General features: G+C 51.5%; 2 protein-coding genes across 2 annotated transcripts; one reads left to right on the top strand and one right to left on the bottom strand.

The window, feature by feature from the left end:
- The first annotated feature begins 46 nt into the window (after positions 1 to 46).
- On the top strand, positions 47 to 3,536 carry DUOXA2 (dual oxidase maturation factor 2). Its single transcript, XM_007121391.2, has 6 exons — positions 47 to 193; positions 1,284 to 1,341; positions 1,615 to 1,749; positions 2,010 to 2,223; positions 2,591 to 2,805; positions 3,162 to 3,536. The coding sequence occupies exons 1-6, from the start codon at positions 47 to 49 to the stop codon at positions 3,353 to 3,355; spliced, it is 963 nt and encodes a 320-aa protein (XP_007121453.1). The 3' UTR covers positions 3,356 to 3,536.
- A 964-nt stretch (positions 3,537 to 4,500) lies between these two features.
- Positions 4,501 to 14,184, bottom strand: DUOXA1 (dual oxidase maturation factor 1). The gene is made up of 7 exons (XM_024132716.2): positions 14,112 to 14,184; positions 6,812 to 6,988; positions 6,430 to 6,487; positions 5,644 to 5,778; positions 5,174 to 5,387; positions 4,677 to 4,904; positions 4,501 to 4,537 (listed from the first exon to the last, which is right to left on the bottom strand). The coding sequence occupies exons 2-7, from the start codon at positions 6,956 to 6,958 to the stop codon at positions 4,501 to 4,503; spliced, it is 819 nt and encodes a 272-aa protein (XP_023988484.2). The 5' UTR covers positions 6,959 to 6,988; positions 14,112 to 14,184.
- Positions 14,185 to 16,429: the final 2,245 nt, after the last annotated feature.

The following is a 16,429-nucleotide window of genomic DNA, read 5'->3' as shown; positions in this document are numbered from 1 at the left end:
GACCGCTCTCCCCGCTGGAACAGACCCAGCCCGGCCGGGTTGCAGCATGACTCTGTGGAACGGTGTGCTGCCATTCTACCCTCAGCCCCGGCACGCCGCCGGCGCCAGCGTCCCGCTACTCATCGTCATCCTGGTGTTCTTGGCCTTGGCTGCCAGCTTCCTACTCATCTTACCCGGGATTCGTGGCCACTCGGTAAGGGGGTCCTAGAAGCTTGGGTCTGGGGGTGGAGGGCGGCATGGACAGCATGTCTCTGGAGGACAGGACAGTTAAGACGGCGGCAAGATCTTCCACGAATAGTCAAACTGAAGCACTGAACCAGACAGGTGGAGCATAGGCAGAAGTCTGCAGCAAGCACCCCTTCCCAAGGTTAGGGAGAGGTCCCATACAAGACATCCAGAGGCTGACCCCAGCTGGCACATTCAGGAGGCTGCTGCAGAGAGTGGGTGCCCAGTCCCGTAATCCTGGGGCCAATTCTAGTCTTCACCTGCGGCAGGGCTCTCCTGCCTCTCCTCAGGCTGCACCTCCACTCCCATCCCGACCTCAGGTGATGACCTTCTGACCAAGAGAACAGAAACCAGCAACTCATACTGCTGTGTTTCACCTGCGCACTGGGTTGAGTCATGTGTGTGGGAGCCCCCATCCTAATGACAGAGATTTCTCCACAGACATTTCTTCGAAGTTGTAGCAGACTGGGCACTTTTTCTTAGATTCCCTCCTCTCCCAGAACCTAAGTTGTCTGTTTTTCAAGTCTAGGAGGACCTAGCCTCCCTGAGTCTTGCGTTGGTTTTCTGGGAAACTGGCACACCTAGTAATATCTGAGAGGTTGTGTTCGCACCTCCTCTACTTGGTGACCAGACCTTGAGGCCTCCCTCTCCTGAGGGAGGTGACCGCTGCCTGCCTAGCACTTCTGGACTCACTGAGCCTTATCATGGCAGTGACCCAAACAGGAGGTGGGACGAAGACTAGGAGTCAGATAGCTGGAGAGGAAGGGGATAAAGGTGGTGGGAGAGCACCTGATAGAGACAGCCCAGCTGCAGGGTGGACTGGGAAATGGGGCTGGGAGGCAGACTCATGCAGCCAGAAACCATTAGAAATGCCAGTGGCTCAGAGGGACTTGCATGACTTGACTTCAGCCGTTAAAGGTCAGGAATGTAACTGGGAAAAGTGGGCAAGAGAGGGACGTTGCAGAAGCACTAAAGGCCCGGGTGGCATGGGGTCAAGGGAGAGCTTGGGGACTCTGGTTGGGCAGTACCCAGGCCTGACCCGGTTCCTGTTCCTGCAGCGCTGGTTCTGGTTGGTGAGAGTTCTCCTCAGCCTGTTCATAGGAGCAGAAATTGTGGGTGAGTGTGTGACGCAGCGGAAGGGGAGAGGACCTGGGGTGAGGAAGGAGGTGGCCGGAGGGCACCTGGGAACGTGGAGAACTGGGGATGGGTTCCCTCTCTCTCTTCCCATTCTCTTTCTAGTGTCCACTCTTCCACCCTTACCGTGTATATCCCTTTGGACTCCTAGACCCCCCTATCTCTGTGCAGTGTCCCACCACCACGCTGCCAACCCCATCTTCCCAATCTTCTCCCTAACCTTTCCCCTCCCCCACGGTTTGCCTCTCCCCACAGCGGTACACTTCAGCGCAGAATGGTCAGTGGGCAGAGTTAGCACCAATACATCCTACAAGGCCTTCAGTGCGGCACGCGTCCGAGCCCACGTCGGTCTGCACGTGGGCCTGGAGGGCGTTAATGTTACACTCACAGGTGAGGAGCTGCGGCGAAGTGAACTCCCGAGGTTCGCAGGCAGCATGGTTGGGGGTGTGCGGCAGGCAGGGGCAGCTGGAGGACCTGTGAGGACAGCTCCCACAAGCTCAGATAGAATAGCTTTTGGCTCTCATTAATTTGTGTTTTCCCCAACCGCTGCCAAACCAATTTCTCTCAAGATTCTCACTTTCCTATCCGAATCCGCTTAGTTGCCCGGTCCTCGCTGTGCGCAGCCGGGTGACGCCGCCGCCCTCCCGCAGGGAACCCAGTGCAGCAGTTGAACGAGACCATCAACTACAACGAGCAGTTCATTTGGCGGATGGGCGAAAACTATGCTGGGGCGTACACGGAGGCACTGCAGAAGGGGCTGCCGGATCCAGTTCTCTATCTGGCGGAGAAGTTCACTCCGAGCAGCCCCTGCGGAGTTTACCGCCAATACCGCTTGGCGGGACACTACGCCTCGGCCACGCTGTGGTGAGCGCGGAAAGAAGATACTCTGCGTACTTTACTTACGCGCGCGCGTGCGTGTGTGTGGCGGAGGTCGGGGTCGGGGCATGTGAGCCGGAGGATGTGAGCTACAGTTACAGCCCGACGCGCTTGGGGTGAGAGTTGCCGCCTCGCGGGCAGATAGATGGTCACGAGGTCCGTACAGACCGTGGGAATCCGAAGAGACCCAGCAATGGCTGGGCGCCGGCTACTCCCCTCCAGTGTTTCCCTGCGCCTCCGCCATCGCAGTCCCGGGCTTTTGTTCTGGGGCCGGGATGTAGGGGAGGCGAGCCCGTGGGAACCCGGGCGGGCTGGGGGAATCCGGCTCACAGCTCCGCTGGTCCCCTCCCCGCAGGGTGGCGTTCTGCTTCTGGCTCCTCTCCAACGTGCTGCTCTCCATGCCGGTCCCGCACTACGGAGGCCTGGCTCTCCTGATCACCGGCGCCTTCGCACTCTTCTCCGTCTTCGCCTTCGCCTCCATCTCCAGCGTGTCCCTCTGCCAGCTCCGCCTTGGCTCCTCCGAGCTCACCACTCACTACGGTGCCGCCTTTTGGATCACGCTGGCCACGGGTGAGGACCGAGGGAACCGGCCCCGGGGCATCTGGGGCAGGAGACGAGATTTATCCCAGCGTGCGCTTTCCCGTTTGCATAATGAGTTCACAACTATTATCTAATTTGCCTCTCTCAATAGTTCGTAGAGGCAGGCACTGTTGTGCCTATTTTACAGAGGAGGGGAAGGGAGTTCGGAAGGGTTCGGTATCTTGCCCCCGTGGCGTGCGAACCCGTGTATCAGGTATGCCATATTAGAGGTCTTTCCGTGGTGCGTGTGTCTGGGGAGGAAACGCAAATACCTCCAATAGATGGAGACGGGCGGCCGGGTTCTGGAGCCCTGACCGCCCTCTTTACCCGCGACTGCGCTAATGCAGGCATCCTGTGCCTCCTCCTTGGAGCGGCGGTGCTGAGTCTCCACTACGCTCGGCCCAGCGCCCTTCGCACCTTCTTGGATGGAAGCGTCAAGGGCCTCGAAAGTCAGGCGAAAGGGAGCTCTCCTCTCATCCTCAACAACCCACTGCATAAGCAGTTCTGGGCCTCAGACTTAACCATCAATACTAAACTGTGAAAGGGACTCAACCTCGGACTCCTACTCTGCCTTGGTCCCCCGCAGGCGGGGGAGCAGTGCCCACCGGGCCTGGGGAGCTCCGGGAGGGCACTGCGCTGGGGGCGCGGGGGAAAAAGGCCGGTGGCCTCAGATGTGCCGCCTGCACCCGGGAAAGAGTCTCCCAGGGTGAGCTGTAAATAAACGTTCTTCTTTTTTTCTTTTTTAATACTTTCTCCCATTATTTTCCATGGCTTTTCAAGGCTTTTCGGGATACGAGCTCTGGGGAGACTTCCCTGGGTTGGAGGCAGCCTAGTACACTCTTTCTCTGCTTTGCCACAGACGCCGGATTCTCTGTGTCTGAAGAACGCAGAGTAACCCGGGAAAGGGTCTGGGAGAGGGTGCCCTCTAGTGAGCCCAGAGAAGAAACAATCGGAGCCTGCATCTTCCTGAGCTGCCCCAAGTGGATGGTAGCAGTGACCAGGCAGGTCATTCCCCCGCACCTCCACCCCAGCTGGCCCTGTGGGATCCCCCTCTGCTGGCCCAGCTGAGGGGGCTAGGAAGACATGGCATTTTGGAGTTTATTTACTAGCTTCACTTTATTCATTAAAGGGGTGGTGTCTGAGGGCCGAGGTAAATGTCAGCAAGGCATAAAGCTGTAAATCCCGGGATTGTTTGTTTGTTTGTTTTAGGTCCTTGGCAAGTCCTACAGTCTTATTCTGCAAATTTGAGAACTGAAGCTCAGAGAGAATGGGGCACAATCGGTTAATATTAGATCTAGAACAAGAAGTTTGGTCTCCCCTCCCTCGCAGTACGTTCATTGTACCAAGAGATCACACAAGCTGGGGAAGTGAAGGGAGAACAAAGGGAGCCAGGAAAAAGGAAAACAAGAGATGCAGAGGGATGAGGGGGAACATGGGAGAATCGCACTGTAAGCCCCCCGTACACATATGTCATCATGTGGGTGAAGCTGGGTTTCAGTAAATGGCACCTCGAAGAGGCAAAGCCCCAAGAGAGGGCAGGGTTGCTGGGTAGAAGGAGGGGCAGCCCCTGCTTGGTCTCATCACGAATGGCAGCAGGGTTTATGGCAGCCCCAACATCTGCCTTAGGGCTTTTTGTTTCCTTTCATGTTTTAACATCAATAGGTAGAGCCTCTTTTCCTACTCCACCTACACATTGAGAAGGGGAAACCCAGCGATGAGGGATCTAAGAGGGAGGGGGCTCTAAAGAGGGGAAAGGTCCCCAGAGGTACCTCCCGGTCCCTGGAGGCAGACGCTCAACCCCACGGACCTGATGGGCCCCAGCCCTGAGTCCTCCCATCCCTGCCTTCAGGATTGGGCCTCACCTGTGGTCAATGTGATCCAGAAGGCAGGTCCACGGTGAGTGTGCAGTGTGGCAGTGCCCAAGTGTAGGGGACACGGCGGGGTGAGTGACATGGCCATGGAGAAGAAGAGCGGTCCCAACAGCTGGAAGACACCCGTGGCCAGCAGCATGTGGCCACCGTAGACCACCGTAGACCAGCACAGGCATGGACAGCATCAGGTGGGCCAGCAGCCAGCAGAGGAATGCCACCCTGGAGAGCCACGACCTGGGGAAGGCTGGCCCAGGCACCTCTACCTTGTTTGGGGTGAACTTCTACCTGGAGGGGCCCAGGTGGAGGCTCAGGGACCCAAGGACACCCCAAAGAGGTGAGGTAGGGATTCCTGCCTGTGGGCTTCCCAACCAAGCACAGTGGTGACTGGTGCCAGACTGTCCCACTAGGGGTCTCCACATGAGTGGGGGAGAGATGGGTAGAAACCCACTCCTGGGTCTAGGCCAGCAGGGCCTCCGTCCCACCCTCACCACAGTGTGGCCGAGGTGTAGTGTCCCGCCAGGCGGTACTGGCCATGCAGGCCACATGGGCTGTGTGGGGTGAACTTCTCGGCCAGGTAGAGCACGGGGTCTGGCAGCCCCTTCTCCAGTGCCTTTGCATACTCCTTGGCGTAGTTCTCCCCCAGGCGCCAGGTGAACTCCTTGTTGTAATCGCCGGTCTCCTTCAGCTGCTGCACCGGGGTCCCTGGGGAATGGAGCAGCTGTGCTCAGCAGGGACCCGAGGGCCAGAGTGGGTATTTACCTGCACAGAGGCTTATCACACTGGAAGAGGGCCAGGCTCTGGTCTCAAGTGAGAGAAGGCAGCTTCTGAGGCCTGAGAACTTCCCTTCCTACCCCCGCCCCCGCCCGGATCCTAGAGCTCTTTAGACCACACCAAACATAGATCCCAAAGCCACAGAACAGAGGCTTTCCCTTCCTCCCAGGCAAGAGCCCTCCCTCACCTGTGAGCGTGATGTTGACTCCTCCCAGCCCAACCTGCAGCCCAACAGCGGTGCTGATCCATTCGGAACTGAAGGCCTTGTATGATGTGTTGGTGCTGACCTGGCCCACAGACCACTCAGAACTGAAATTCACGGCTGGGGTTGGGGAGTTTGACGTTCAGGAACTCAGGGAGGTCTGGCCATTGCTGGGTTAGTCAGAGGGAGAGCTGCAAGGGGACCATGTCAGTTTTGCTCATGGTTGTGTATCCATTAACCTGCCTAGGGCCTGGCTCATGGTAAGTTTGCCAACAATAGGTATGGGATGAATAAATGAATAAATGGGTCAGAATCGAATATCTCCCCTGGTCATAATCCTCTTACCCCTTCATATAGGGAGAGCTACTCAAGCAGCTGGGGCAGGAAACATTAACATAATAAACCATGCTGGGCAAACACAGAGAGCTTCAACATAGAGACTTTCTTTGTTTCCTATCGCCTAATCCCCAAAGCAAAGCTAGCAGCCCTCCACCATTCTCTCCCTCCAGCCTCCGTAGACCCTGTCCCCACAGGCATTCATTTTGACCTGCTTTCCTCTGAATAAAAATGTTAGGAAGGTTGGAGAGATGCATCCAGGAGGCTTGCACCTGTCAGGGCAAAGGTAGATGTGAGGGGATAAGGCCAGGGTGAGGGAGGCGTGTGGGCAGGGAGGTCTAGAAGCCCACCCTGAAGCAGAGCCTCTGTGAGAGAGCCAGGATAGAAGAGATGGGATGCAGGCAGCTGCCCAAGTCAGCTGCACTCCACACTCACCCAGGATCACAGCTCCAATGAATAAGCTGCTCACTACTCGCAGGATCCAGAACAGCCTCTGCATCACAGGGTGGGTGGGTTTAGGATGGAGCACCCTCCTTCCAAATCCACCCTTTCTCTCACCCTTCCAGACTTGGGAAGGGTGTTCTAAAACTGAGGTCACTTGGTCACCTGAGATCAAAGTGCCTGGCCCATAATAGGTACTCAGTAATTATCTGTTGAATCAATGAGCAGGGAGCTCTCTGCTGGGAGGGTGGGTGACGCTTTCTCGGGACTAGAATCTCTTTCCTGAATCTGATTATAATCAGAAAGTCTGGCCCCCTCACCTCGAGGCCGAGGTCTCTCTGGGGCTGGGGTCTCCAGGGCTGGTTTTGTTTCTCACCATCTTGCCCCGAATGCCTGGCAGGATGATGATGAAGGTGACCAGTGAAGTCAGAAAGATGGCGATGATGATGGCCAAGGTGGTGACCATTGGGTAGTTCGGCTTGGGGCCAGCGTAGAAGGGGAATGTGTGTCCCAAAGCAGCCATTCTGGTGGGGTTGTTCAGGGGAGGCGGATGCTCTACAACAACAGTAGGTGTTTACTGAGTGCCCTCTATGTGCCACACACTGTTCTTGGTGCCGGAGACCCAGCAGAGAATAAACCAGACCCTTCTTCTCTGGTGCTCACCAGACGCCACTGTTACTGCCATTTCCGCTACCCCTCAGCCATCCATCTCCCCATGTTTTATCTGTGAGAGAATAAGGGTCTTGGCAATCAGTCTCTGTCACTCCATGCTCCCTTGCTAACCCCCAGGTCCCCTAAACCAGTGCCACCACTACCCTCGAGGCTTCTCTGCTTCCTCTGGGACTGTCTTAAGAAATGTAATTCTCTTTTATCTCCCTCAGGCCTCCAGCACAAGCAGACAGATCACAGAACATAGAAAGAGCTATATTTTCTCTCAAGGGAAGGCATAAGGCTGAGAGATGGTACAGATTACTAAAAGGTTGGCTTTCCTCCTCACTCCCCAAAGAACAAAGGCAAGATAGCTCTACTAAGTATATAATCCAACTACATCATCAGAGGCCTGATTCCCAGACCTGGCACTGCCCAGGCTGGTCTGACAAGCTTTCTCAGGCACCCTGGCTCCTGTTCTGGCAACTCGAGAGCGATGGAGCGGAACTGAGCTCACCTCAATAAGCACTGAAGGAGCCGGCCCTCCACTAGGGCACAGTGCTGGGGCCAGATGTCCTTCTACCCCACACATCATCAACAGCAGCCTTCCTCCTTGATTTAAATTCCTAGGCTTCATTTCAGGTCAAAGCCTGGCTTAGCTCTTTTCTGTCTGTCCCCTGATCTCAGAGCTATTTTGACTCTAGTTTGTCTCTTTGCAGACAAGATATTGGGGAAATGGCACCAAAATTTTCTGTGTTTTGTTAAATCCAGAAAGAATGATTGCAAGACATGCGATTATTTTAAGTACCACAAAGAAAGAAAGAGGAAAAAACACTGCCAATTAAACCATGACAGCCATCGCTGGTAAAACACACCTCAATTTCAGAGATGTCAAAATGTGAAAAAAAAAATGCATCTTACAATCAACGAACCCAGCTCTGCTCATTTCCCTGTGTGTAATCTGTACTGGGGCCTTGGTACCCAGGAGGCTCCATAAGTTACAGTCTGACCAGGTAGTGTCTTGTTAAGTGATACAGTGGAAGAATAAGCTTAGAAGTTTAGCAGCTGTGTGTTTGAATTCTGCCTTTGCCTCTTCAAGTTACTTGACCTCAACAGAGACTTGGGTATATTTTAAAAATAGGGATGATGATGATAATGTTTACTTCATAGGGTCATTGTGATATGAAATAAGATTGTGTCTGTAAAATGTTAAGAATAGTACTTGGAACAGAATAATATTAATAAATGGAAGCTACCAGATTGGGAAGGAGGGGACATTTCATTACTCCATTTATCTCTTTCACCAATCCTTCTTGGTGGGAACCCTGGGCAGGAATCAGTTCTCGGTCTAGTTCCAGTACTTCACTGACTGATTTTCTTTTCTTTTCTTTTTAAATTTTTTTGGCCACACTGCACGGCGTGTGGGATTTTAGTTCCCAGAACAGGGATTGAACCTGCACCCCCTGCGTTGGAATCGTGGGGTCTTAACCATTGGACCGACAGGAAAGTCCCATTCACTGACTGATTTTATAACTGGACAGGCAAATGACAACCTCCCTGTTTCTTGGCTTCCTTATCTGCTGTTGGATATGATGATCTCCAGGACCCATTCTAGTTCTAAATTCTGTGATTCTCTATGACACATCGTATCTCCCAAGCTCTCTCTCTCCTTCTAGGCTGGCCACCTCCTGGTGCTGTCTCTGGGGGGTAGCATGGTATCAGGCAGAGACAAAGAGACAGTTTAAACGTTTAATTCTGTCTTTTGGGCAAGTGAAATAAACGCTGTCTCAGTTAACATGAAGTTTTGCTTTTTTTCCTTAACTCTTCAACTCTCCCATTCCAGAGGAATGTGTATCTCCTTTCTTCTTGGGCTCTGACTCCAATCCTGCCTGCCTTCACCACCACCTTTCTCATCAGTTCTCCCCCGTTCTCCTGGTGACTTTTCAGCTTCTCTTTCTCTGCTGGCTCTTTCTCTCAAGGATATGCTTACATTTCTCCCATCTAAAGAACACAAAGAAAAGGAACTCTTTCTCTTGACCTTTTGGGTTCCCTCCAGCTACTATCTTATGTCACTCTCTCCCTTTCACAGCCAGGCTTTTGGGAAGAATAGTCTATGTATGTCCACTGCCTTATTTCCTCAGTGAATCTGGCTTCTTCCCATCCCCAACTTCTCTCCTTTAGGTTACCAAGCGCTAAATCTAAAGGGAAATTTTCACTTTTCATCATTCTTGATCTCTCTGTAGTAATTCCTCTTTCTTCAGGCTTCCTCCCTGGGCTTCCATGACACCATGTTCTCCTGGGTCTCCTGCCTTTGGCCAACCCTTCTGTTGGCTCCTTTGCTAGTTCTTTCTCCCCCCCTTAAACATTTATGCTCCCTAGGATTCTGTCTTGACTCTCTTCTTCCAGCACTCTTCATGATTCCCTCGGCAAGTTCATCCATTCCCATGGCTGATGCTTCTCAAATCTATGTCTCCACATAGACCCCCTACTTGGGCTCCAAACACAAAAGGGCCAGCTATCCTCTGGACATTTCACTTGGCTGTTCCACGGATGCCTTGGATTTAACAGGTCCCAAACTGAATTCACTGTCTCCACTCTGCTTTTTCTTCTGTTTTATTTGTCTCTTTGGTGGCATCACCACCTCATCAATCAAATAAGCCAGAGAGCTGAACCATCTTACCTCCTAAATATTTCTTGAAACCACCCAGACATTTCCTTCCCTAGTGCCTCAGCCATAATTCAGCCTCATCCTATCTGGCCTGGTGCCACAACAATTCTTCTAACAAGCAAATATCATCATTTCACTTCTTTGCTCTGGGTTAAATCTAATCTTCTCACCATCACATGCAAAGTCCTTTGTGATCTGGTCCCACCTGCACTTCCATCTCCATCTTTTGTGCAGTCTAATCTCTAGCCATACTAAACTACTGGCCTCTCCCTGAATCTGACACGCTCTTTCAAGCCTTCGTGCCTTTGTATATGCTATTTCCTCTGTCTGGAATGCTCTTACTCCCATGGAAAACTCTTCACCCATCAAGTCTCAGCTTGTGTTACCACCTCTGTGAAGTTTCCTCTGCCGTCATCACGCCAGTGTAAGATGTTCCCACCTCTAATGTTCTGACTGCATTTTGAACATACCTTCACAATACAATAATTACACTGCACTCTAACTGTTTGAACGTTTAGAACCCATTAGCTTCTAATCTCCTAAAGGGCGACGACTTTGTCTTTCCATCTTGGCATCCCCTGCATGCAGCATATACTTACCAATCAGTCTGTGGATGGAATGGATGAATATATGAATGAATGAGTCCCTATCCCTGCGAGAGGCATCTTCTGTTTTGCACACAAGAGGGAACTATGCTCCCTCACTGCCCTCTATCATAATCATTCAACATTAACTATCACCAACATAGGGCTAAGGACTGGACAGGAAGGGATTTGACCAAACCTGTCAATTTTTAGTGCTTTCACAAAATTTTCAGAAAGCCTCTTCCAACAGTTGGAGTCTCCAAAGCATGAATGTTTATGTTTAATTGAATCTGAAACATAAATTTCAACTCCAGCTGAAGATAAGTAAGAATCTGAGGATTAAATTATTTTGTAAAATATGTGATAGTGATACTTATCTTTTTAATATTTATTTTATTTTATTATTTATTTATTTATTTGGCTGCGCCGGGTCTTAGTTGCGGCATGTGGGATCTTTTTGGTTGCAGCATGCGGGCTCTTAGTTGTGGCATAAATGTGGGATCTAGTTCCCTGACCAGGCATCAGACCCGGGCCCCCTCCATTGGGAGCGTGGAGTCTTAACCACTGGACCACCAAGGAAGTCCCAGTGATACTTATTTTAAAGCAGATATTTATTGGTCTAAGAATTTTTTATTTATGACACCTAGACTGAAGCTGTTACAATTTTGATGGAAGGCTATATGATTTAGGAAAGGCTATAAAATGTAGAATATCTTGGTTAATATAGGAAGATAAAGCAAGTCTGAATACATAGTATTCAAGTAAGAATAAATGTTAAATGCTGGAATTTCAAAAACAAATATTTGCCACATAGGCAAATAATAAAGGTGCAATGTATTTTGATTAGGGTCATGTATTAGCATTATTCCTGCATTTATTTCAAAGAGAGGTTATAAAATATTTAAGAATGGCTCATCTCTATTAACATGATGATTCAAAGAAACACTAACAAAAGGGTTTCTGTAATCTTAAGTACAGAAGAACATGTTAACTTATCTCCAATTCTCCAAAACATTAAAATTGACTAAAGCAAAAAGACAGTTGGAGGGCTTCCCTGGTGGCGCAGTGGTTGAGAGTCCACCTGCCAATGCAGGGGACATGGGTTCGTGCCCCGGTCCGGGAGGATCCCACATGCCGCGGAGCGGCTGGGCCCGTGAGCCATGGCCGCTGAGGCTGCGCGTCCACATAGGGCTAAGGACTGGACAGGAAGGGATTTGACCAAACCTGTCAATTTTTAGTGCTTTCACAAAATTTTCAGAAAGCCTCTTCCAACAGTTGGAGTCTCCAAAGCATGAATGTTTATGTTTAATTGAATCTGAAACATAAATTTCAACTCCAGCTGAAGATAAGTAAGAATCTGAGGATTAAATTATTTTGTAAAATATGTGATAGTGATACTTATCTTTTTAATATTTATTTTATTTTATTATTTATTTATTTATTTGGCTGCGCCGGGTCTTAGTTGCGGCATGTGGGATCTTTTTGGTTGCAGCATGCGGGCTCTTAGTTGTGGCATAAATGTGGGATCTAGTTCCCTGACCAGGCATCAGACCCGGGCCCCCTCCATTGGGAGCGTGGAGTCTTAACCACTGGACCACCAAGGAAGTCCCAGTGATACTTATTTTAAAGCAGATATTTATTGGTCTAAGAATTTTTTATTTATGACACCTAGACTGAAGCTGTTACAATTTTGATGGAAGGCTATATGATTTAGGAAAGGCTATAAAATGTAGAATATCTTGGTTAATATAGGAAGATAAAGCAAGTCTGAATACATAGTATTCAAGTAAGAATAAATGTTAAATGCTGGAATTTCAAAAACAAATATTTGCCACATAGGCAAATAATAAAGGTGCAATGTATTTTGATTAGGGTCATGTATTAGCATTATTCCTGCATTTATTTCAAAGAGAGGTTATAAAATATTTAAGAATGGCTCATCTCTATTAACATGATGATTCAAAGAAACACTAACAAAAGGGTTTCTGTAATCTTAAGTACAGAAGAACATGTTAACTTATCTCCAATTCTCCAAAACATTAAAATTGACTAAAGCAAAAAGACAGTTGGAGGGCTTCCCTGGTGGCGCAGTGGTTGAGAGTCCACCTGCCAATGCAGGGGACATGGGTTCGTGCCCCGGTCCGGGAGGATCCCACATGCCGTGGAGCGGCTGGGCCCGTGAGCCATGGCCGCTGAGCCTGCGCGTCCGGAGCCTGTGCCCCGCAACGGGAGAGGCCACAACAGTGAGAGGCCCGCGTACCACATAAAAAAGGACAGTTGGTGAATAAAACTTACCTTAATTCCTTCTTGTTCAGTTTAATGAATTAGGTCTTCTTTAATCTACATTGCCCAATTTAAAGTTAATTTTTATTGACCCTGATCCTAATTTGGTTTTAATTATTAAGCTAAGAGGCCTCCTGCATGAAGAGGTGGGACTGAAATGAAAAGTTCCCACACCCAATAATCCTGCTTTTCCTACAAAGCTTGTAGTTTCCCTTGGGAACATCTTCCTCCCTGGCTTACCAAGGAGGGTCTGACAGTAGAATTTTTCTAATCTGAGAGAAATCTCATGTCAATCTTCACTCCACCACTTCTCCCCTAGCTGACTACCATGATTGTTATATTGATATAAATATATACTAATATAAATAAGGACAGGATACAGTCGGACATACACCTGCAGGTTCATATAAACAGAAATACAGACACAAGAAAGAAGGAGTTCCCAGGAACAGACATCTAGACACAAAAACACTGCATGAAAAGCTCCTGTGACAAAACTGAGGTGCCTTCTCACAGGGTGGGCCAATCCCTACCCTTTGGGGGTTCTCTTTTCTCACCTGGCCTGGAGAGGTAAGGGACACCTTTTCCCTTTCTGAACTCCCTTGAAATACTAAAGCATTTCTCATACTCAGTTGCATTTCAGATACAGTTACCCATTCCTTACCTACCACAGGAGAAGTGGGGTTCCTGTGTGTGTATGAGGGATGGCCAAGAAATAAAGCTACAATCTTTTAAGGAAATATAGCCTAGTACAAGCTCCAGACTTCAGCATTCAAGGTTCTTATGTACTTTCTTAATGCTCTGTGGCCTCTGGTAACTTCACAGGGATTTCTTCCTGAAGTCTTCCCCTGACTGCCTTCCCCTTCTTCTGGAACCCATAAAGACTACTAATTCTCTACAAAGGGGGAGTGAGTGACATGCCTGGAGTTGCCAAGAGCTCTTATTGGTCATACAGACCTACTAGAATGTGATGGTTTATTTCTCTGGTTAGGGTGGACCCCATTCAAAGTTTACGGCTCTGGATGGCTAAGGGGACCCTGTCCAGAACTCCTGTCCCAGTCTCTTTTCTTCAAGAAGGTGTGTGGGCGTGTGTATGCGTGCTTTTGCACCAAAGTAGGAGTTAAGTGGAGAAAGAGAAAAAGATCTGAAAAGCGCGTTGGGGCAGGAATCCCTAATAAGGGCTGAGGTGTGTGAGGAGCCTTGGGGTGCTGAATCATGCCAGCCAAACTATCTAGACTCCAGTTAAGCAGAGATAAACCTTGGGACCTTATTAAGTTTGTTGTTGTTGTTTTGTTTGTTTGCCTGTTCTTAGTTTCTCACCATACTTTTTGAACTCCCACTAGATCTGAACTTGGTCTGGGCGGATGCAGGAAGTGTGCCTCTAGGGGCCAGGGCGGGGACAACACTTCAAGGTACCCTCCAAAACCCACCCGGACCGCACAGACCCCAGCAGACGCATCCCCGCCACTCAAACCCGGACGGCTGTTTGCTACCTTCACCTCTTCTAAACACTGCGTGCCTCGCAGCACGCGCAGCTCTCCTCCTCGTGGTGGAACCTTCACACGCAGCGCTCCCAGGGATGGGATAGAGAAGGAACCAGGGGTGGACGTTCTGTCGCCCAAAGCGCACGCCCTTTCTCCTGGAGGGGCGCTCTTCCAATCCCCACTCTTCTAATTCACTTAAGTACTAGACTATGACCAGACAAACCGGGTCCGGGATGCTTTCCCGCCCTCCCCCCAGCCCCCCACCCCAAGTAGCCTCAACCTACTCAGACCGCACCCGAGGCTCTGAGGCGCTGCGCCCGACCCCACCCAGCCTGGGACAGAAAAAGGACGGGTGCACGAGAACCGTGTCCTACGCAGCCATCCCTCGGACAGGGCCCTGCTTCTCCTCGCCCCTTGCCCACAACCCCGGGCAGTTCTAGCACAAACTTAGCGATGCAATCCGAGGTCCGGCGGGGCGCGGGACGCGCTCGAGGACGGTGAGACCCCCGAGATCTCACGAGGACCTCCGGGGGGTGGGTGTTAGCACGGACTCTTAAAGGATCTTAGGACGGATGCCTTGCTCGAACGCGTGGCCCGGTCTGCAGGCGTTGACCGATCCTCTTGGTCTTAGAGCCCAGATCCGCCCCCGTGGAGAGGATTTGGGGGGCGCCTCCCCCGTCCCCTCGCACCCTCTCCCCCTCTTCTGCCCTCTCCCCAGCCCCAGCAGACCGGTAGAGGCGGACTTTTCCTTTTCGCCGTTCACTCGGCCGCATTAGCCGAGCCTCGCCACGGACTGGACATCTACGCCATGTGAGCCCTGCGAGCTCGTGCGGCCTCACCTTGCGCGCCCGGGTCCCCTCGGAGCCCCTCGGCGGTTCCCGGCTCGCCCACTTTTTTCCGCTCCACCCCACCCCGCCCCGCCTGAGAACTGGGCGGGGCGGCCCCTTCTTCACCCCGCAGCCCCGCTAGCGCCGGCGCAGAGCTGGAGAAGGACCCGGACCCGAGCGCAAGTGGCGGGCCCAGCTGTGAGCCCGGCGGGAGACAATCCGCCGTCTGCGCTCGAGAGACGCCTCGGCCGCAGGTCAGACCCAGGACGGCATCTCCCTCCCGCGGGCCCGGGCGCTCCGGGGAAGGTGACTGCGGTGGCGTGTGCCCCAGCGCCGCCACGTTTTTGAGGGAAGGGGAACTCTAGTTTTGGCCCCCCTCTATCCTCCCGCGCCCCCCGCCCACCAACGACGGTTTGGAGAGACTGGATTCTTTGGGAACTGGGAATGTTGGGTGGCCTAGTTTGCCTGGGCCTAGGGGCTCTCTCTGGAGCTCCTCCTGGTACCAGCACATCATGCCAGAAAGGGAACTTTGGGCATTTAGAGTCCAGGTTTTCCCCTTCAGCCCTCCCTTGGGACCACGTTGGACTACCTATGGAGCTGACTCATCTTTTCCCTAGCCCAGGGTCACCACACTAGGACATTGGGCCTGGAAAGCAGCCATGTGGGGAAAGAAGCAGGCAATCTGTGTTCCCTCCTGGTTCTACCACAGACCGGGGGCTTCACTGCCCTGTCATGAGGCTGTGCTTTCCTTTCAAGGTTGTTGGGAAGTTACGGAACCAGCGATGCTGCGTAAATGGTTGTGGCTACCCACCCAAAAGGAGTGGTTATGAAGCATGTCCACCTTCCCCTTCAGTTTCTTCCCACAGCCTGGCCTGAAAGCTCACTGCATGCTTTTACTGGTTGAGTGGTACACCTGGCTGGGGCCCAGACTCCTGAAGACGTAGTGGTGGGGGGAAGGGGCAAGACATCCTGGATCAGGGAAGGATCACTGTGGCCACTTCAGCATGTCCAGCCTTTTGCCTTTAACCATCCAAAGCCCTTCACTGGCGTGGAGTGAGTGGAATGCTGAGCTTTTGAATTATGCTGGGCCTACATTGTTTTCATTTGTTTAATGGGAGATGTCAAGTCAGGGAGGAGATCATCCTCTGGGTTCCCTCCTCTGTGACTAGACAACCTGTCCAGGAGCCCTGAGGGTTTGGCTAGAGATGAGGCTTTCCCTGAGCTCCTACCTTCCTCTACTAGAGAGTTCCCCAGCCCCACCCCACCCCCTTCTCCATATTGCCTTTAGGAGGTCTTCACTGGCCTTAGGCACTCCTTGCACCACTCAGGAGAGTCCCAGCCTGAGTCCCCTGCTGCCTCTGTTTCCCTGTCATCCCTAGGTGATTTGTTGGCCTGGGAGAGAGAGCAGGAAGCCAGCCCCAAAAAAAGGATGCACCGGGGGCTGCATCCTTTCTGAGTCTGCCCAGAGAAGCCAAGCTTCAGCCTACCCTCTCTATATCA

This window comes from Physeter macrocephalus, chromosome 11, assembly GCF_002837175.3.
Source record: "Physeter macrocephalus isolate SW-GA chromosome 11, ASM283717v5, whole genome shotgun sequence".
NCBI classification, from domain to species: domain Eukaryota; kingdom Metazoa; phylum Chordata; class Mammalia; order Artiodactyla; family Physeteridae; genus Physeter; species Physeter macrocephalus.
This window is presented reverse-complemented; position numbering and strand designations above follow the sequence as displayed.